Below are 19,869 nucleotides of genomic sequence, written 5' to 3' on the forward strand. Positions count from 1 at the left end.
ACCTCACATTCCCTACCCCCAAATCACCAGGCGTCCCCTCACCCCCACTTATCCGAAATGCATGGCCCTTTCAGCCACCTGTGCTGGGCTTACAACCCTTCCTGCCAACTGTGAGAATAAATACTCTCGGTGCATGTGTACACCCCCCCCCAAAAAAAAGTTGCGCTTGCCACAACTTCTCACCGCTCAGGCCCAAAGAAGACGAGTTTGGGGCTTATTCCCTCACACGACATTGGCATGGCTCCCATTCTCCAGAGATGGGGTGCCCACCCACTAACTCCCCCCCCCTAAAAACAGGGGGATCAGGTAAAAAAAGCGGGGGCCCTTTTAACAACAATTAAGGGGAGCAATCTCTCTCTCTTTCCTTTATTTGTGCAAATGAGGGTGTGCTTGCAGATAACTCCCCCCCCCAAAAAAACCCTAAGTGAAGTCGACGGCGGGGAGAGACATGAGGGTGTTTACAAAACAAACCGCCCCTCCCCCCTATACACACACCCTGAGGAAAGCTGCGACGGGGTGTCAAATAACGGGGGGACAGGGCTCCCCAACAACTTTCAGAAAGCGTTGAATATTATTACTGTATTAAATAGTCCCCCCCAAAAAAAGCCCCGCTGGCCTCGCTCCCCCCCCCCCCCCACGCGCTCTCCTCAGCCTCCTTCGAGGCAGACTGGAACTCTCGGCCCCTTGAGAGCTGCCCGCGCCGTTTGGCCGGCGGCCGGGGGGCGGGGGGGAGGGGCGGCTGGCTCGGACGTGGACCCCCGACCCCACCCCCCGCCATCGGAAGGTTCCCAAAAGCCGCCGGCTGGGGCAGTCCGCTCTGGGTGAGGCATTGCAGCGAAGGGCAACGGGCGAGGGGAGGAGAGGCTAAAAAGTGGGGGTGTGGAACTCCGGGTCCCTCAACATTCCAAAGCCGTTGGGCAGCGCGCGCGCGGAACGGCGGTTCGCCGGGGGGGGGGGCGGAGGAAGGCTCGGCGGCGGTTGGCGCGAGGAGGGCGGCGGGTTGGAACTCCCGGCCCCTCGGCGTTCGAAAGCCGTTGGTTGTTTACAAACAAGCTGCCCTCCCCTCCCCTCCCCTCCCCCCCCAAACCCACCGCCCTCCCGCCAGTTCCGAAAGCGGCGGGGCAGATTTCTTTTTGTGTTGTGTGGTGATTAATATAGCGCCGAATCTTTAGAGAGGTCAAATCAAAGGGGCGACCGGGAGTGGGGGGGAGGGGTGTTGTTTACCTGGAGGCGCCTCTGTCCCTTCAGCTGCCGCCGGCGTGGATGCTGTCGGTGTCAGTGGAGCAGCCTCCTCAGCCTGAACAGCAGGCGGGAATATGTCGCCTGGGCTGTTGTCCCCTGCTCCTTCTTCCTCCTCCTCTTCCTCCTCTTCGTCTTCGTCCCCCTCCACCTCAGACACCACCATCTCCTCCTCCTCTTCCTCGTCCTCCCTCAGAGGGGAAGCCATGGTGGTGCTGGAGGAGGGGGGTGGGGGAAACACAAGAGAAAAGCAGAAGGGGGGCAACCCCCCTTCCCTCTCTCCCTCACACACACAAAAAGCTCTCCCCTACTTCAGATCACCTCAGTTTAAAAAAAAGTCCCATGAATGAAAACAACTCTCCTTCTCTACAACTTTGTCCTTCCTTCAAATGTTTCCTCGACCCCCTTCTTTAAAAAATAAAATAAAAAATGAAGGGGGGAGTAAAGATATATTTAAATTCTGAGGGGGGAGTTCAGGATAATATTTTCCACAAGACCAAGAAACAAAAATGGCCGCCCTTAAATTATTTTTAAAACAGACCCCCCCAGGAGGTAAAAAATATATAGGGCCCCCCCTATATCAAAAAACAAAATGGCTGGCTTAATTTTAACCCCCTCTTCCTTAGGGTTAAAAAGATCTCCCCCCCCTTTCAAAAAAAAATCAGCTCCAAATTTAAGAGGGGAAAAAAGCATGCAATAAAACGAAAATGATAATAAAGATAAAGGCTTTTTCTTCTTGCTGTTATATTTTCTTTTCAATCTCCAAGATCTGTGATCATGAACAATATTTAGACATTCCTGGCACTGGGGGGAAACTGACAAGATTTCTGCATAAAACAAAGATGGCTGCTCTAAATTATTTCTTTTTTTCTTATGCTCTCCCCCCCACCTCCCTCAATAAAAATATTTTTTACAGGGAGGGGGGAAGAGAGAGAGAGAGAGAAAAGGTTGGATTAATCAGTACTCATGCTCAGTTATGACATCAGCATAAAATTGTTAAAGGTTAACTAGTTCCATACTAGTAAGACCATGACTTTTGTGTGTGTCTGTGTGCTTTACTAGCATAAGAGAAGAAGAAAAGAATAGGGGTGGTTTTTTTTCCTCCCCCCTTTTTTCTTCTTCTTCTTCTTCTAACTTTAAATACTTCAGAAGGGAGTGGTTTTTTTCTCTCCTTTTCCTCTAGGGCAAGAAAGGAAGAAGAAAAGAAAAACCCCACTGATTACTGCAATTCATTAAAATATTTTATCCATGCTCACAGAAGTGGATTTCACTGTTTTTCTAGATGAGTGCTGTTTTGTTTTTTAAGGCTTTTTTTTCTTCCAAACTTCTGTGTGGAAAGTCTATCCTAATAAATATATTTTGCTCCCTTAAACCCCCCCCCCAAAAAAAATACCCTATCGTGTTTGCTCCACTGGGATAAATGAATTTAATATGAAAGTGTAGTTTTAGCAAATACCTTCATTACAAAGGTTGCCCCCTTCTCTCACCAAAACATTGGGGGGTTTTTTTTTTAGCTGATCTTGAAAATAATTATGGCCACAATCCAGCACTGAGTGTGGTACACTGAAGTCCCAAGAAAGTCGCTGGGCGTAAGGATGTATACCTCTCTTACGGATTGTAGCCCTTACTTTTCTCTCCCTGTTTTATAAATGGGAAAAGAATGCACCACTAAAGGGAAATTAATAAGTAAAATGGGGAAGCATTTTATAATAATTAAGAATGGCCATCACATTTTATTTTTGGACAAGCCTCATGCATCTTTGAATTTAAGACTTAAAATACAGTTTTGAAAAAGTTAGCTTTCCTTTTATTTGTGGCCTTTGATCTCAAACCCTCTAATAATAATGGAGGAACCAATAGGAAGTTTTAAAGGACTCAATTCTTTATTTTTTCAAACCAGGTGGCTCTGATCATCTCTCATTTTAGTGTCCGTTATATTGGAGCAAATGAGACTGTCCTGCCTGCACAAATAAGGCCTGCAAAATCTAGCTGTCCATGAGCCATTGCATATAGCAAGTTACCCCACAAAAAAGATGGGAGTTTGGAAGGGACATGATAGAAGTGGAGAACAAGCTGCAGTCACAATTCTGGTTACAGGTAGGTAGCCGTGTTGGTCTGGATCGAAGTAAAATAAAAAAATTCCTTCAGTAGCACCTTATCTGAAGAAGTGTGCATGCACACGAAAGCTCATACCAAAATAAAAACTTAGTTGGTCTTTAAGGTGCTACTGAAGGAATTTTTTTATTTTACTGCAGTCACAAGTAAGTCCCAAGTGAAGTGCAAATTTGCATATTGCAGGTCATTTACCCATGATAGGAAGTTACAGCTATTGAGGTATCTTCAGCCTACAATATCCTTGAACCCAACTAAACTGAATCCAAGTGTGTGTCAGAGTACTGACCCTACAAAGTGTAATGTTTTACTCACCAGAGTTGTCCTACCTGCATAAGGAAACTACAAAGAAAAATCAACTCTTTTGGGGGACAATTGGATAACTGCTTCTGCCCATTGGATCTGACATGGGAATTTTTAAAAAAACTTAAAAACATATTTTCCCCAACTTCAGTCTTACACTACACTAGCAATATACAAGTATAATGCTCGTATCACTTTAAAAATCAATTTCTAAAATAAACCACTTGGTTTCACACATCCCATTTTTTTGAGACACAAATCTCTGCTGATTTTTTTAAAAATATTATTTCACTGTCTTCATTACATTTTCATTTTTACAAATGATTCTGGGAAATTTTGGACCCGACCCACCCACTTCCAGATATTTAAGAGAAATTTTGAGGTCAAGATCCTGTTGCTGAATGAGGGACTTGCCAAAGGATTGTGTATAAACACAATGCTTACACAAACTGTTCCTGAGGCAATTCTCTTATTCGTGCAGTATCCATATACCCCCAAATACTTTAGTGGAGGCTTTTATGATGCTTGTTTTCAAAATACTTCAACTTTATTGACATTGAAATCGAATTGCAGGTGAATTCCCAGTAATTCTGAACTAGGCCTGGTAGCAAAGTTGATCAGCCTTCTAATCAATTTTGAAGAGAACAAGTTTTCTTCTCTGTATTTTGTTGGAAGTAAAAGAAAAAAGGAAAAAAGCGCATGAAATGGCACCTGAAAGAAAGTTGCACTGACCTCACAGTGGGACTTCTTTTCATGCAAGTGTGCTTGAAATCATGCAGTGTCACATCTGAATCACTCTCAGTGAAGGTAGTAGTATTGCGGTTGGTAGTACAGTACCTTATTTTAAATTCTTTGCAGGGCTAAACTTCATTTTTGGGGGAAGAATTGGAGGGCAATCACCGCTATTAAAACATGGCCGCTCTCCAGTGAAAGTGTTCAACTTAAACCTAAGCTTATTCCCCTGTAGACTAGTTACAAGCGTCCACAGAGAACTAACTGTGCCTGCAGGAGACACCGTTTGCCAAGTGAATGTTATCCCCCATGTGGCTTTTATATTTAACGCAACACCCTCTGAAGCCCTCCAGGAGCTTGGGCGCCAATCCCATTCACTCATGTTGAAACATTCGCCTGGCAATGCTGGAAGCCAATGCTCCGGGAAGAGCTTTGGAGGTTTCATGCTATCAAAACCTTTTTACATTAAAGTGGCATTTTTGATTCGTATACAGAGCATTTCTCTTCCTGGTGGGGACGAGAATGGATCAAGCGGTCCAGCATCACCTGAATTTAAAACTTGGAATTTCACTACATTGGTGCATTATATTGCCTGCTGGTTAAAAATGAAGCAACAAGAACAAAGTACAAATTTCCAAAGAGGGGGGGGGAATCCCTTTTGAATCTTGACCTGAGTTGTTTGTGGCTTGGTCCTCCTTGCTCAAGGGAACAGCATGAAAAGAGGAAAACATCCTTTTCCTTCTGTGTCTTCTCTGCCTTTGATGTTTTTTCACAGTGCAGTTAAGTGTCAGGAATCCTATCAAGGAACCTACAGCATGATACTAATAGGGGAAATGTAGCATTTATTTCAACAGCTCACACACACACACACACACACAATACACACAACTGCATCTTGTCTTTCAAGAGGGTCAAAGATGTGTTGCTCATTACCCCACAAGCCTGCTCTTCCCTCAAGGGAACTGCTGCTGTTTGGCTCGGGGGTGGGAAGAAATCTTTCAAGGCCTTTCCCCTGCTGATTACAATGTGACTGACGCAGACACACACTTCTGTGAAAGCCTGTGGAAACATGGGAATTACACACTTTGATTCAGAAAATCAGAGTGCTGGTGGCATCTGTTGCAAATTCATCCCCCTGACCTCGGGCAGTTTATTGACACCTTCCAGCATTCAGAAACCAAGAGCAAGTGCTCCCACCTCTTGGCAAAATCTTCAAATGTCTTAAGACTTCTGGCAAAATTATAACTGATTTTTTTTGGGGGGGGGTATTTGTTTTTCCATAATACGCATGTCTCTGCAACTAGTCCTAGGAATTTTGGCTCCCTAGGAAATGAGAATCACTGGAGGATTTCCAGGTCAGAGGTCACATTCTCTAGTGTTTCCTTCAACCACAGCTGTATGGTGTGTCTTCTTTTCCATCACAAGGCACTGGATTGTGGACAGCTTGAGCCGCCGCCCCCCCCCCCAAAAATTTTTTACCAGATGAAAGGATGGCCAGTTTGAAATATGTTAAACGTTCATAAGAATTCACAACTGATTGGATGTAAGCATTAGCCATGCTGTTCATTTACAGTCAAGGATTTGTAATAGGCTCTGCAGAGCAGGGAGGGAGCCAGGCATTGTACAGCAGGCCAGCCTACTATTGATGGCTACTTTAGACCTCATGTAGCCAGTCATTTTATTTATTTTACTAAATCTACATCCTGTCTTTCCTCCAAGGAGCTAAAGGTTGGCCTAGAATGGTTATCCTCACAACAACCTGCTGGCACCTGTCTGTCTTGGGAGACAATGGAAGAGTGCGCCTTTGAGAGTGAAGTCAAGCCGTTAGTTACAGCACCTGCTGTGGCTGTGGAGACTGCTGTGGGAGAGACATGTTTTGTTGCAGCTGCGGCAGATGAAGAGGTCCAGTTTCACTGTTACAGATACACCATGGCATTTCTTCTCTCTGCACTCCTCCCAGTGTTAATTTCTCCTGAGGTTGTGTTTCCACAGCAGTGACCTGAATGATTGTCTCCAGGTGCTGTGGTCATCTGCAAGGGATCCCCACATTGTGGGGGTGCGGTTGCCAGCCTTCATATGGTCTGCCAACAGGCTTGGTGTCTGAAGACAGCTCCCCATAGAGCACATCCTTTGGGATCCTACCATCTTCCACCACCAAGCCAGCATAGAAGTTGCTGAGACAGGAGCATGAACATACTGGGAATGTGGGTGTGGGAGAGCACATCCTTGTTTGAGACTATGTCCTGCCATGGGACACCCAAATTCTTCCTGATGCAGCACATGTGGAAAGCATTGAGATGTCGCTCCTGGCAGGTGTAAGTTGCCCATGACTCACAACAACCATGTGAGGTAGGCTAGACTGAGAGGCGGGTGGTGAAAGGCTAAAGGGCATCAAGCAAGCTTCATGGCTGAACAGAGATTTGAACCTGGTCTCTAACCAGTACAGTGGTGCCTCGCAAGACGAATTTAATTCGTTCTGTGAGTCAATTTGTTTTGCGAAAAATTCGTCTTGCGGATCCCATAGGAATGCATTGAATTATTTATTTATTTATTTATTGCCCATAGGAACGCATTAATTGAATTTCAATGCATTCCTATGGGAAACCGCGATTCGCTAGATGAATTTTTCACAAAACGAATTAGTCTTGCAAGGCAACCTCTGATCGCAAAAACCATTCATCTAGCGAAAAATTCGTCTAGCATGGCATTCATCTAGCGAGGTACCACTGTATATCACATAGCCTCATTCTCCACCTCATACCACAGAAGCTTAAACAGTGGCTGTCACTAAGCATTAACCATTTGATGGCTGATTTGAGGCAACACTGGAAGCTGTATGCTGGCTCCTTTGGCCAATAATGCGAGATGCGCGCCGCAACCCCAGAGTCAGTCACAACTGGACCTAATGGTCAGGGGGTACCTTTACCTTTATCTTTGAGGCAACACTATAATGTCAAATATATCAAAGACAAAGTAGAGAATTCAACACCAGTGTCTAATCATGCAATGGTTTATGACAGACAAGGGAGGAGAAAGTCATAGGGACAAGTTTTTGTTCTTGTTTTTTTTGAGGATGAACATGTGGAAGGAGAGAGCATGTGTTCCTTTTTAAAAAATAAGCATGTCCTGCCTTTGTCGTACAATAATGCAACAGTGTAATAAATCTCAGTTAAAATATTACAAATATTTTTTTAAGTGCAACCCCTTGCATGTTCACTCAGAAATAAGATCTTGACTTACTGCCCAGTTTTTTGCTTACAGAATTTTTATCCAGCTCTTCAGGCAAAAAAGGGGGGGCTCTCAGTGTGTCTTATGGATCACTAAAAAGAAAAGAAAACCAAACTGTCCCTGCCACCAGGATTGCAATATAAAAAGACACAACACAAACGGGAAATGAATTGGGAGGGAGGAGGAAATAAGCCTAGTGAGGTACACACTCGTAATTACAAGTTATTTTAATGACCATATGGGATGCAAAAGTTCTAATAGAGCAGGGGCCAAAATGTGCTGGTCTCACAGCTGTGCCGATGGAATTAAAAATGAAATGAAAAATTAAACTTAAAAATTAAAGGCTAAGCCTGATGGGAATTGCAGTCCAAAACATCTGGAGGGCACCAGGTTGGCCAAGGCTGCAGTATAGGATTGCAGCATAAAGGTTGCCAGACAGCAGATAAAATCTACCAGGAAAGTATTGCTCCACCAGGCCTCTGCCAAACTCTCTGAGAAAGGTCATGTCTTTGCAATGCAGCAGAAGGGCAGCAGTGATGGAGCCAAACAGGCCTCTTTCGGCCAGGATTCCACAACTGTGGGTCCACAACCAGGTAGCAGTGCAGGGAGAGACAAAAGCACTGCAAGTGCAGAAGGAAAAAGGGAAAATCAGGCACCATGGGCCAAGAGCAGCTGTTCCTTTCGGCGGAGAGTGGGCAGGGTTCCCTTCTCACAGACATGACAGTGGTCGCAAGTCCATCTGTTCTCTATACAAGTCAGAGCCTCCCTGAGGTTATGGGACCTGCCAGCACCACACCACAAGAGAATGGCCAACCTTCAAGTCTCACATCATAATCCCCACTTGCAGAGAGGGATTATCCTTTTCCCCTTCTGCTGCAGCTACCAGGGACAGCATCCATCCAAGGAGGCAGAGAGAAAGGAAAGCTGGCCTGATGTGACAGCCTGGGGCCTTGTTGGCTTGGCATGGGAGTAGACAGATGCACATTACCCCTGCCACAGCTGGGGAGGAAGCTTGATGCCATCCCCCTAGGAGGGACAGAGGGAGGAATGTGAGGTATGTTCCCAATGAGGCAGCTGCAAATGTGGACAGAGAGCAGTTAGGAATGGAGGAAGCTGCTTTATACAGAGGCAAGCCATTGACCCACCTAGATTAGTATCATTTGCACCAAGGGCAGCTAACCTCTAGCTCTCCAGATGTTGCCTGAAGAGTTTTGGCATATGGCCCTGTGGATTGTGTAATGACAGAGCTTGTAATTTGCTGGCTCTTCCTTAATGTTAATTGTCCATTGGCAATTTGACGACTTGCCCTGGAGTCACATGAACTGGCCAGTTCCTTAGGCCTTGAGCATCAGTTCTAAAGGAGGGTCTTAGCAGCACCCCTGAATAAAGCTTTTTAATAAAGTTACTCCTCATTCTCAATCTTGGTGTCTGTTGCTGGAGCAAAGCAAGAAATATTACAGACTGCAAGGCCCAACAGGAACATGACCACAGCCACATTTCCCTCTGTTCCCCTCTTCCAATTTACTTCCATCTCCAGGGCCCACCCTTGTGATATCCCTAGGAGCTGCCCTGTGATATAACCAGGGGTGTCCCTCCCTGACATCACTGGGGGCCACCACTAGGTTTCAGGTTTGGACCCGGAAATCTCAGGGTCTGGGATACTTCGACCAGGCAACCTACACACACACAGCTTGCAAACCCTGCTTCCCTTCCTCTCATATAAAGTGTGATAAATGGGAAGCAAGATGGATGCAGGAGAGCATCAGGAGAACTGTAGGTGGAGCCAAAAGGAGAGGAAAAGGCAGCCAAAGAGACTCAAGAGAAAACATCCCTCCCACCAAAGGTGCCAACTTGAATAAAATATTGGAGCGGAGCAGATAAGCCCCAACCTGCAAAACTGATCACAAGACACACCGTTTAAATGGCAATGTCCATCAACTTTGGGGTGGGCATCCCCCTCAAATATTTTCTTGGGGCTGAAGGGGCCTCAGCCCCTAGGAGTTAGCTCCTATGCCTCCCACCCACCCTGACTTGCCACCCCGAGAGGACTCCTGGATCAGAGTTGCCGCTCTCAACTCTCAGCTCATACATTTGCTGTTACGACTCCAGGAAGTTAGGTGTAAGAGCAACTGCAGCAAATACTTTCAGGCTTATTACCAGCAGACCAGGTGTGCCTCGGGGGGGTTGTATACCTGAAGGAGCATCTCCATCCCCATTGTTCAACCCGGACACCAAGGTCCAGCTCCAAGGGCCTTCTGGCGGTTCCCTCTCTGCGAGAAGCCAAGTTACAGGGAACCAGGCAGAGGGCCTTCTTGGTAATGGCCACCCAGCAGATGTCAAAGAAATAAACAACTATATAACATTTAGAAGACATCTGAAGGCAGCCCTGTTTAGGGAAGTTTTTACTGACTGATGTTTTAATGTAGTATTTTTAATCTTTTTGGAAGCCGCCCAGAGTGGCTGGGGGAACCCAGCCAGATGGGCGGGGTAGAAATAATAGTAAAAAATCATCATCATCATCATCATCATTAAGGTTTCCTGGCCTGGGATGCACCTTTCCAGAACCATCACTGCACTCGAGTGTTGCTGCTCCAAGCACGCCAGCTTGTTTGTGTATATACTGTATAATGCTTTTTGTTTGTTTTCATTTTGGCACAGGCACCACATGCAGGGGCAGTTTTTGAAGATTGTGGGGAGAGAGACTGGATATATTACCATAAGGAGCAGTGGGGAAACGTTGCAGGAAGAAGCTCAGCCAGGTGAGGAGCACGCAAGGTGCCTATTGGGAAAGACAGCTGGAGTCCTGAGGCCAGCTGGTGTAACACTGTGCAAAATCCAAGATTAGTTTCCTTCCTGTTATCTTTCCTATAACCTCTCCTTTCCGACACCTGTCAGTCTTTGGTTCATCCTCCCTTGCAAATTGGTTCATCCTCCCTTGCAAACCCATGGTTTTCCTTTTAATACCCCCAACATATTCTAAATGATAAAATCAACTTCCCAAAGGAAACTCCAAAATGTGAAACTTCCCTCTGTATTCTGTGCCGTATTTTTGTGTCCAATGCTATTTTCTTACAGTAAGGGGTGGGGTGGGGGAGGTTGCTCTGTTTTACTCCCCCTCCCCCCCCCCGCCCGGGTTGTATGTCATTGTATTTATATATCTAAATATCTGGATGGATTTGCAAGTTCCTGTTTCCTGGTTTCTAAGTGAAATGTATTGTTGTGAACATCTTAGGGTGGCAACAGGAGAAAGGCTTTTGAAAACACACTACAAGAATTTAATCAGTCTTCAGAGGGATGGAGATCCCAATCATAAATACGTACATCATATGAAAGGAAGCTGCAATGATAGCAGTAGAACCTGCTTCTGCATAATGTATTTGAGGTTGGTGTGTTTAATGTTTATTTGGCTCAAAGTACACTTTAAATTATTCTGGCTCGGTATGCAAATTTCTAAGGAAACAGTCTTTTCTTTATTTCAAAAAAAATTACACACCGCTTGATTGTAAAAAAAACCCTCAATGCGGTTTACAAAAAGAATAAAACAGTAAAATTATTGGTTAAAACCATTGAAAACAACTATTTAAAACATTTAAATCAGTGCTAAACTGAAAATATATCAACATTCAATGTATCTGGGTAGGCCTTTCTAACAAAAAATGTTTTTAGCAGGGGGGGAAAAGAGTACAATGAAGGCACCTGACTGATGGCGATTGGCAGGAAGTTCCAAATTGGGCGTGCTACCACACTAAAAGATCCATTTCTTACAGATGTGAAACAAATATTGTGTGGCACCTGTAACAGTGCCAGTTCTGCTGATCCAAGCAGTCGTGTAGACATAGAATGTGATCTCACAGGTAAACTGGTCCCAAGTTGTTTGGGGCTTTATATACTACTAGCTGGCCCTGCCACGTGTTGCTGTGGCTAATCCCTGTGCCTGTCCCCACCCTGTGCCGTTCCATGACGTATCCCACCCCCTCTTCCCCCCACCCCCCCGGCTCATCCCAGTGACTGGTCCCACCATGTCCTGACCTATCCCGTCCCCTCCTCTCCCCAACCCCCACCCAGGCGAGTCAGTACCTCCATTCGGCCTAGTCTGTAAAGGCTTCGGCCTAGTACGGTATGTAAACGAGAGCCAAGGTGCTGTTGAGAAGGAAGGTTTTATAGGTGCAGTACCAGCGTAGCCACCACTAGAGGACGCTGGTTTGCAACCTGGTTATTTTCCCAGAATGCATTTTCGTCTGAGTGGTGTGTTTTGAAACATGGGGTTTGGGGTTTTTACGTGGCACAGGCGTGACATCTGTCTTTGAAAAAGGTATGGGCTTGCTCTCATATTCGCATGCAGCATTGTGTCAAACTTTGAACGCAATCGGTCAAGCGGTTTTGGTGAAACGTGGATACTAACGGACATGGCCAGTTTACATTTTTATATACTGTATATAGATTAGTAACACCTTGAGCTTTGCCATGTAGCAATTTGGCAGCTGGTGAATTCCTTACATTCCTTTTGTGCTAAGCATAGGAATCATCTATGGTTCTTCCTATACATTCTGAAGGAAATCAGCCCTAAGTGCTCACTGGAAGGTCAGATCCTGAAGCTCAGGCTCCAATACTTTGGCCACGTCATGAGAAGAAAACGCTCCCTGGAAAAGACCCTGATGTTGGGAAAGATGGAGGGCACTAGGAGAAGGGGACGACAGAGGACGAGATGGTTGGATAGTGTTCTCGAAGCTACCAACATGAGTCTGACCAAACTGCAGGAGGCAGTGGAAGACAGGAGTGCCTGGTGTTCTCTGGTCCATGGGGTCACAATGAGTCGGACACGACCAAACGATTAAACAACAACAAAAGAACAACATGGTTCTTCCATTTCTGAGTCCTGCAGCACTAAGCGAGTCTGAGCATAGCATTCCCAAGTATCTGAGACTGGGTAGGCTGTGCCCTTTATTTTATTTATTTATTTATTTCAATTTATTTTTATTATTTTAAAAAACATCTAATAAAAACAAAACACAACAAATAACAAAAACCAATAAACACTAAAAACAACAACAAAAATACAAAATTTCTTAAACTTAACTGTGCCCTTTAGAAGCTAAGAGGCTGGGTTTGCTTTTTCGATAGCCTCCCCTGAGTTCTGTCATGCTCTTCTTCTAAAGCAACTCTCTCCCAGCAACTCACACACTCAAAGCACCACCATCACTTTGCCTACAGACACAGGTTAGCAAGCAGGGAGCCCAGCTGTTACTGTCTCTCCCACCAAAGCAATTATCACACAAGTGCACTCACTGGAGGGGTTATGGCTCACCACAGGCCTCCCTGATCCCCTGAGTCTAGCTTGACTCGGCTCTAAGCATTTCCTTTTCTGCCGCACTGGATGTCCCCGCATGATCCACAGATGTTCTTACCCCCATATTCCGGGACTGGTGTTTGATATTTCCTTTTCTCTCTGTGTGTGTTCCATCCAGATCTCAACAATTTGCTAAGAACTATTTTTTGATTAGCAACCTCAACGCAGCATGCTTGAACAGCAAAAGCACATAAAGGGAGAGGGATGTCCAGAGTGGCTGCTTCCAAAAGAAGAGTCATCTCCTTCAGAGGTCTGACAAACAGTACTTCAGAAGCAACATAACACCTTCTTGACTAGAAGAAGCACTTAGGGGACCTGGATGAGCTGGGAATTCTTTTAGCAATTATGTGTATTTTAAATTCTGTCTTTTCAAAGCTGAAGAACTGTCTCTTTTTAAAAAGTTAAATAAATTGAGACTTATTTTCTATATGAGAGAAAAGAAACAAAAATTGTGTTGCTTGGTGGCAATCATGGAGGCATTGGAAAGGGAGAAAAATCATACTCTCAGCTGGGAGAAGGGTCACTATCTTCCCAACTTCTATATATGAAAAATAGTGGACATTCTGGGAACAGAAATCATTTTTCCATTAGCACATGTGAATACAGATTTAGCTTCTCTACAAATACAGGTTTATTTTGTATCTGCGGGATGACAAAGCAGATTTCTCCTGCAATCCTAAAGATCAGGCAGCGTGTGTTCCACGGAGACTTTCTTCTGTGTAAACACATATAGGATTGTGCTGTCTGTGTATGAATTCTGAGCTTGAAAGAGGAGAATTTTGGCCATTTACCCCAACTAATGCAGCAGTATTAGAAGATGCTGGAATTCTAACTGGTCTCCTTTTTGTGCCATAATAAAGGTATTGCTTCTACGTTAGCCTTGCCAACCTGCTACCCTCCAGATGTTTTGGACTACAATTCCCATCAATCTTAGCTAGCACATTCTGGCTGGGGCCGATGGAAGCTGCAGCCCAAAACATGTGGAGGCAAAGACTACTGCAGAGTCTGTGTTTTATTTATTACATTGTTATCATGCTTGTCCTCCAGGGAGCTCAATGTGACTTTACATGGTTCTTCTCCTACCACCTTCACAACAACCCTGTGGTGTAGGTTAGGTTGAGCTAAAACAATTGACCCAAGGTCACCCTGAGCGTCATGGCTGGGTGGGGATTTGAGCCCAGGACTCCCCAGATTCTCAACAGCCAGAGGATGACCCAACAAGCCCTCCCCATCTCACAAATGCAAACAAACCCCACTGCAGACAACCACAGACAACCAGCCACACCCTGCCCACCAATACCTCTCACTACCAAGGAAATTCAATAGACAAATAGAAAGAGAACCTACCCAGTGGACATTGGCACAAAACGCCACACATGCACTATACAAAAGAATATAAACCTCACCACCACCCCCTCCTCTCCCCCCTCTTCTTCCCCATCACTAATGTCGCATAACAAATGTAACTGATTTGTAAGGAAGACTGTACAACCTGAGAAAAAGAGACAAGGCATGTATTTTTGTAAACCAAGAAAATCTTTAACAAAAACATTTTTTTTAAAAAAAAAACCACCAGCCAGAGGATGTTAGTAGGCTTAATAACAAAGTTTGAATTTCAAAAGGCTCTGGGGAAAGGCGAGCGGGAGTGAGTGTGTCCTGCTCCAAATGAGAAGCAGTGCTTCTCCCATTGGCTATGACCCTGCAGAATAATCAACCACTGAATGTTAGAGTCATTATTCTATATTTAAAACCATTTCAAGGGTTGCGGTACAGACCTCAAAATGGCTGCTTGATGAGCCACTGCTGACATCTAGTGGATACGTCCTAAACTGCTTACATATTATAAGGCTCCTAACTCTAGGGTGGATGCAACCCAAGGTTGGTGAAATCCTTTTCCAGGAGTCCATTCATGTAAAATTATCATTTCTTGGTACACCTTCATTTCCAGCAAATACCAAACTGGCCCAAGAGTGCCCTTGTACAGGCCTCATACTGGATCAACAAGCCCATGTTGACTCTCATGTTCTCGTTTCTCCTCAATATTAGCACTGTGTCTTGTTTGTACAAAAGGCTTTTATTTTTCTGTGGCACCTCCTACCCAGAAAGTTTTCCTGAAATACAGGAGCTTCATCATCTTGAGTCTAGAGTGAATTTTCACAAACGCCATTTTCCATCTCTGTTGCTGACTTCTGGGTAACCAGTTGCAAGGCGGGCCAAGAGGAAACGCCTTCCTGATCAATGGAGGAAAAGCAGGGTGTGGCCTCTTTGCGAACACAGAATCTGGGGGTGTTCTTCTGGCTGAGAAACACATTTACTGAAGCTCTCACAGATTCATTCAAAAGGTTTTTTAGCAGAGGAAGGGCAACAACCTGGCTGTCCCCAAATGTAGACTCCTTACACTATTCACCCTCCTCCCAGGGTTCTTTCCTCAGTATCCCAGGTATCTCTCCCATCTGAGTAATTAGCAGCCTTAATGAGTTGTAAGGAAATGTGTGTGCTATGCAAAAATCACAATGTGGGAAAATCTGTGAAGCCAGGCAATGCCTCTCCGTAGCTGCATCTTTATTTCGGACATTGTGATGTAACGCTATATCGAGATGTTTAGTTGGTGATATACTAAGATGCTGAAAACCAGATATCGCCCAGCCCTAGACGGGACCTGGGAGCCCAGGGTTCAAATCCCAACTCAACCAGGAAGCTCACACGAGTGACTTTGGGCCAGTCCCTGACATTTAGTCTAGCCTACCTCACAGGGTTATTGTGAGGATAAAATGGGGAGGGGAAAGCCATGTATGCTACCTGGGGCACTCTGGAGGAAAGGTGGAGCATAAATCAAATAAATGAATATATTTTGGAACTATCAAAATCAGGCAAGCGCCTAAATTGGAGTTGTAGAGTTGGAAGGGACCCCCAAGGGTCATCTAGTCCAGCCCCTGCAATGCAGGACTCTCAATTAAAGCATCCATGCCAGATGGTCATCCAACTTCTGCTTAAAAAAACCTCAAAAGAAGGAGAGTCCACCACCTCCTGAGGGAGACCATTCTTCTGTTGAAGAAGCTCTTACTGTCAGAAAGTTCTTCCTGGTGTTGAGTTCGAATTTCATTTTTTGCAACTTGAATCAATTGGTTCAAGTCCTACCCTCTGGAGCAGGAGAAAACAAGCTTTCTTCATCTTCCATGTGACACAGCCCCTTGAGAAGATGGAGGAAGCTTGTTTCTCCCTGCTGTTCTGGTTTAACCAAGTGTTCTGTATCTTACGATTTTAGAATTTTACAGCGTTTGAAAGGTTTTATTGGACATGATGCATTTTTTTAAATGAGTTGGTGGCTTATAAATATTCTTATAAATAAGCAAGCTAGATGAGGGGCTGCTGGGGTGGGGGTGGGGGGCAGCATGGCTGGAGATGGGACCAGTTCCTTCTCCATTTTGGGGTTACCTAGAACTCAGTGAGGTCATCGTTGAAGTAGAGCAGGATGGCTGGGGTGAAGGCATCAGCGTCCATGTAGAGATTGTAGAACTCCTCGTCCTCATCTGGAATGTTGTTCTGCTGCAGGTTCTTATCCATGTCTAGGTTGACGCGTTCATATTTCCATGTGTAGCTGGCCGCATGGGCGTTGAAGGGCAAGTACCGCCGAAGGATCTCCCACATGGATTCCTCGGAACAAACCTGCAGAGAGCACCATGTTACATCCTCGGTCCAGTTTACCTGAAGGAGCGTCTCCTCCCCCATCGTTCTGCCCGGACACTGAGGTCCAGCGCCGAGGGCCTTCTGGCGGTTCCCTCGCTACGAGAAGCTAAGTTACAGGGAACCAGGCAGAGGGCCTTCTCGGTAGTGGCACCCGCCCTGTGGAACACCCTCCCACCAGAGGTCAAAGAGAACAACAATTACCAGACCTTTAGAAGGCATCTCAAGGCAGCCCTGTTTAGGGAAGCTTTTAATGTTTGATGGATTTCTGTATTTTAATGTTTTGTTGGAAGCCGCCCAGAGTGGCTGGGGGAACCCGGCCAGATGGGCGGGGTATAAATAATAATTATTATTATTATTATTATTATTATTATTATTATTATCATCCATGGGTGGAATCACAGGAGGTCCAAATGCGTCTGAAAACCAAGTGGTTCCCTTCAGCCTCCACATCCTGGGGAGGCGGAGACAAGCCAGGCAGAATCGAGGTCCACAACATTGTCCCATCAGAGGAACATTAGCAAAGGAAGAGGGGCAATTGCCAACAATATCTTGGGTGTTTTTTTTATTTCTTAAATTTTACCTTTCCGAAGGTGGGGCAGGACTCACCTCAAGGGTATGTTCCTGAGAGGTCAGAGTGTTGATGATCCGTATGCGTCTGGTTTTGGCAGACAAGATGCCCACCTCGTAGTTGTTATCTCTCCACCAGGGCTTGCCAAAGTCATTGGCCCAGTCTGTACGAGGCAGAGGAGGTGGGATGTGCACAAAGCGACCTTGTGGGGTGTAGTACTTGAGGCATCCTGTTAGAGGGTTAATGTGTGTCTGTATCTGGAAGGAGGGAATTCACGGCCTTTCTCAGTTAAGAGGGGAGTGGCTTCAAATAAGTCTTTCTTTGGTAAATTTTTATCCCACCATTGCTGCCAAACCCTGTGACAGCAAGTTGCAGCCATCCCATATACAGTACAGCATAAACCAGGAGCAGGAAAAAAGATCACTTAAAACAACCAATATAAATTTCATACTGAAAAACCTTTAAAAATGTGGGCAGTTCCAGAATTTACATCATGTAAATGCCAGGGAAAACAGATACATTGTAAGTTGGCACCAAAAGGAAAGTACCAATATGTTACTACATAATGTGCCATTCCTGGATGGGAAACCTCAAGAAACACCTCTTCTAAAGATCTTTACAAATGGGACAGGTTGATACATGGAGATAAGAGGATTCCACATGCATGACAAACAGAAAATGGGATTCCAGAAACAATTTATTTGGCATTTGCAGTGATGGAAATGTTTGCTCCTTTTTTCTCTGCCTTTCAAGACCTAACATAGAGTATTTCAAATGTATTCTGCTTGGGACAGCAAGTCAAGGAAATTGTTAACAAACTAATAATGATACAAATGCCTTTTAAGTGTGTTTGTGGGAAGGGAAGGGGGTATTGGTTTGTTGTTCTTTCTTTTATCATGTATTGTATTGTGCAATTATATTGTATTGCATTATAATGTTTTATCACAAATTTTTATATTACATGTTTATGTATACTGCCCTGAGATCTGTGAATGAAGGGCAGTATACCAATTTTAAACAACAACAACAACAACAGTAATAAATGGCCAGCAACACTCTTATGGAGAAAAGCATCAACATTCTGTAAGAGTAAAACTAAACTCTAATTTTCCAAGAGTTTTCCACTCAGGCAAGATCTTTGCCCTAAGTTGCCCTGAGCGCCAAGAGCTGCAGGTACTCACGTCTTTGGTTTTGGGGTTGAACCAGTGGGTAATGTCTTTCCCCGCTGCTTCTAGGATAGGCTTCAATAAGATATCACCTGAACAGGCAGAGAATATAGATAAGGCATACATATGAAGCTTGCCCATCCTTAAGTCACACCAGTGCTCTAGCTAGCCTCATATTATCTTGTTTGACTGGTATTCTTCACAGTCTCCAAAAGAGAGGAGTCTTTCCCATCAGGAGCAGGGAGCCCCTTTTTTTAGCCAAAGGAGCACGCTCCCTTGTGGCAAACCTCGAGTGTCATAGGTCAGTGATGAATAGGGCCAGAGGCAAAAGTGAGTGGCATAATGCATGTGTACGTACATCCACACACCCACACATCCAGGGAAGGAAGAGGCAGAGCCATAGCAGGTGCGGGGGCTAGCTTGGTTATTTTGCCCTCGGTGAAGCCTCTAGAAGGGCACCAATGAGGCTCCCTGCTTGTATGTGTGTGTACACAAATGGGGGAGGGGAGGTGCCAATCTGGATCTTTGACCTGGGTGAAATAAAGCCTAGTTTTTGCCCCTGGGAAGAGGCTTTGTTGGAGTTCAAGGACACGTTCCAGCCAGGCAAAAGTGCTCAAGGAGGGTCAAGGGGGGGAGAATTCCAAGGGCCAAATATTCCAAGGGCCTTGAGGACCACATTTGCCTCCCAAGGCCTGAGGTCGCCCACCACTGGAGAGGACCTTGTAAAAATGTGCTCTACCACCAAGCTATTTTCCAAATTAGGGAAAAGCAAAAAATAAAACAGGACACATTTGGGATCTCAACACAGGAGGGAGGAGGGGGTGAGGAAAAGCAGGCCACAAGGCCTGTGAATGCGATGCAGCAGCAGGTGCGTGGAAAAACAACTCACACCATGAACGTACGTAAGAGAAGAGTCCTCCTGCTGGATCAGGCACGCTAGCCAAGCACCCTCTTTCCCAGTAGTGGCCCAAACGAGAGGCCCTCCTGGGGAAGGCAGCAGCCCCACCGCCCTCGTGGCGTCCCGTGAGGTTTGCCTGGAGAAGGTAGACTGCCACTGAACATGGAGGTTCCCTTTTAGCCCTCGTGGCCGGCAGACCCTGGATTTGCCACCCCCGAGGGATGTCTTCTGTTGTGCATTCAGCATTCCCTCCGACTCACCCGCCCCCCCCCCTCAATTTCTTGGGTGGGGAAATCTGCCGGCTGCCTTTAGGGCCCCCATAGGGAAGAGGGAGAGGCTGCGTGCGTTACCCTTGTGGGCCTCGGCCAGGGGGCTGAGGTCATAGACCCGCCCCATGTAGGAGACCCAGAGGTCCCAGGGCCGGTTGTGCACCTCCACCTCCTTCGGGGTGTAATAGCGCGGCCGGTAAACGTCCATTGCCGGGAGGAGCGAGAGGAAGAGGAGTAGGCCGCGTCCGCCGCTACCATGGCAACCGCCCCGCGAAGCCCCCGCAGCGCCTGACGGGAAAGGCGGAGGGAGGAGCGGACCT

General features: G+C 45.7%; 2 protein-coding genes and 1 long non-coding RNA gene across 6 annotated transcripts in view; 1 reads left to right on the plus strand and 2 right to left on the minus strand.

Annotated features, from left to right (window-relative positions):
• Positions 1-2,901, minus strand: part of CHD3 (chromodomain helicase DNA binding protein 3) — a 59,935-nt gene extending 57,034 nt beyond the window's left edge. For all 3 annotated transcript variants that reach the window (XM_035134441.3, XM_035134442.3, XM_035134440.3), the window contains exon 1: positions 1,225-2,901. In XM_035134441.3, the coding sequence (XP_034990332.1) occupies positions 1,225-1,447 (223 nt within the window). In that variant the 5' untranslated portion in view covers positions 1,448-2,901. The remainder of the gene's footprint in view (positions 1-1,224) is intronic.
• On the plus strand, positions 630-7,570 carry LOC132593068 (uncharacterized). The gene is made up of 3 exons (XR_009558491.2): positions 630-821; positions 3,140-3,336; positions 6,106-7,570. It is a non-coding gene; the product is annotated as an uncharacterized LOC132593068 (long non-coding RNA).
• Positions 4,530-19,834, minus strand: CYB5D1 (cytochrome b5 domain containing 1). 2 transcript variants are annotated; one of them, XM_088656259.1, is made up of 5 exons: positions 19,631-19,834; positions 18,398-18,474; positions 17,255-17,473; positions 16,397-16,627; positions 4,530-5,207 (listed from the first exon to the last, which is right to left on the minus strand). In XM_088656259.1, the coding sequence occupies exons 1-4, from the start codon at positions 19,755-19,757 to the stop codon at positions 16,397-16,399; spliced, it is 654 nt and encodes a 217-aa protein (XP_088512385.1). In that variant the 5' UTR covers positions 19,758-19,834; the 3' UTR covers positions 4,530-5,207. The 2 variants fall into 2 exon arrangements, with proteins under 2 accessions (XP_088512385.1, XP_060137876.1); XM_060281893.2 differs by lacking the exon at positions 4,530-5,207 and adding an exon at positions 5,212-5,445.
• Between the last annotated feature and the right edge of the window lie 35 nt (positions 19,835-19,869).

The sequence above is a fragment of the Zootoca vivipara genome, chromosome 12 (genome assembly GCF_965207765.1).
Source record: "Zootoca vivipara chromosome 12, rZooViv2.hap1.1, whole genome shotgun sequence".
NCBI lineage: Eukaryota > Metazoa > Chordata > Lepidosauria > Squamata > Lacertidae > Zootoca > Zootoca vivipara.

Coding starts and splice junctions, on each gene's coding strand:
- CYB5D1 (XM_088656259.1), bottom strand. CDS start 19,757: ATGGACGTTTACCGGCCGCGCTATTACACCCCGAAGGAGGTGGAGGTG. Junction 17,474..18,397: donor TCAACCCCAAAACCAAAGAC/GTGAGTACCTGC, acceptor CCCTCCTTCCAG/ATACAGACACACATTAACCC. Junction 16,628..17,254: donor CTCAGGAACATACCCTTGAG/GTGAGTCCTGCC, acceptor TGCTCTCTGCAG/GTTTGTTCCGAGGAATCCAT.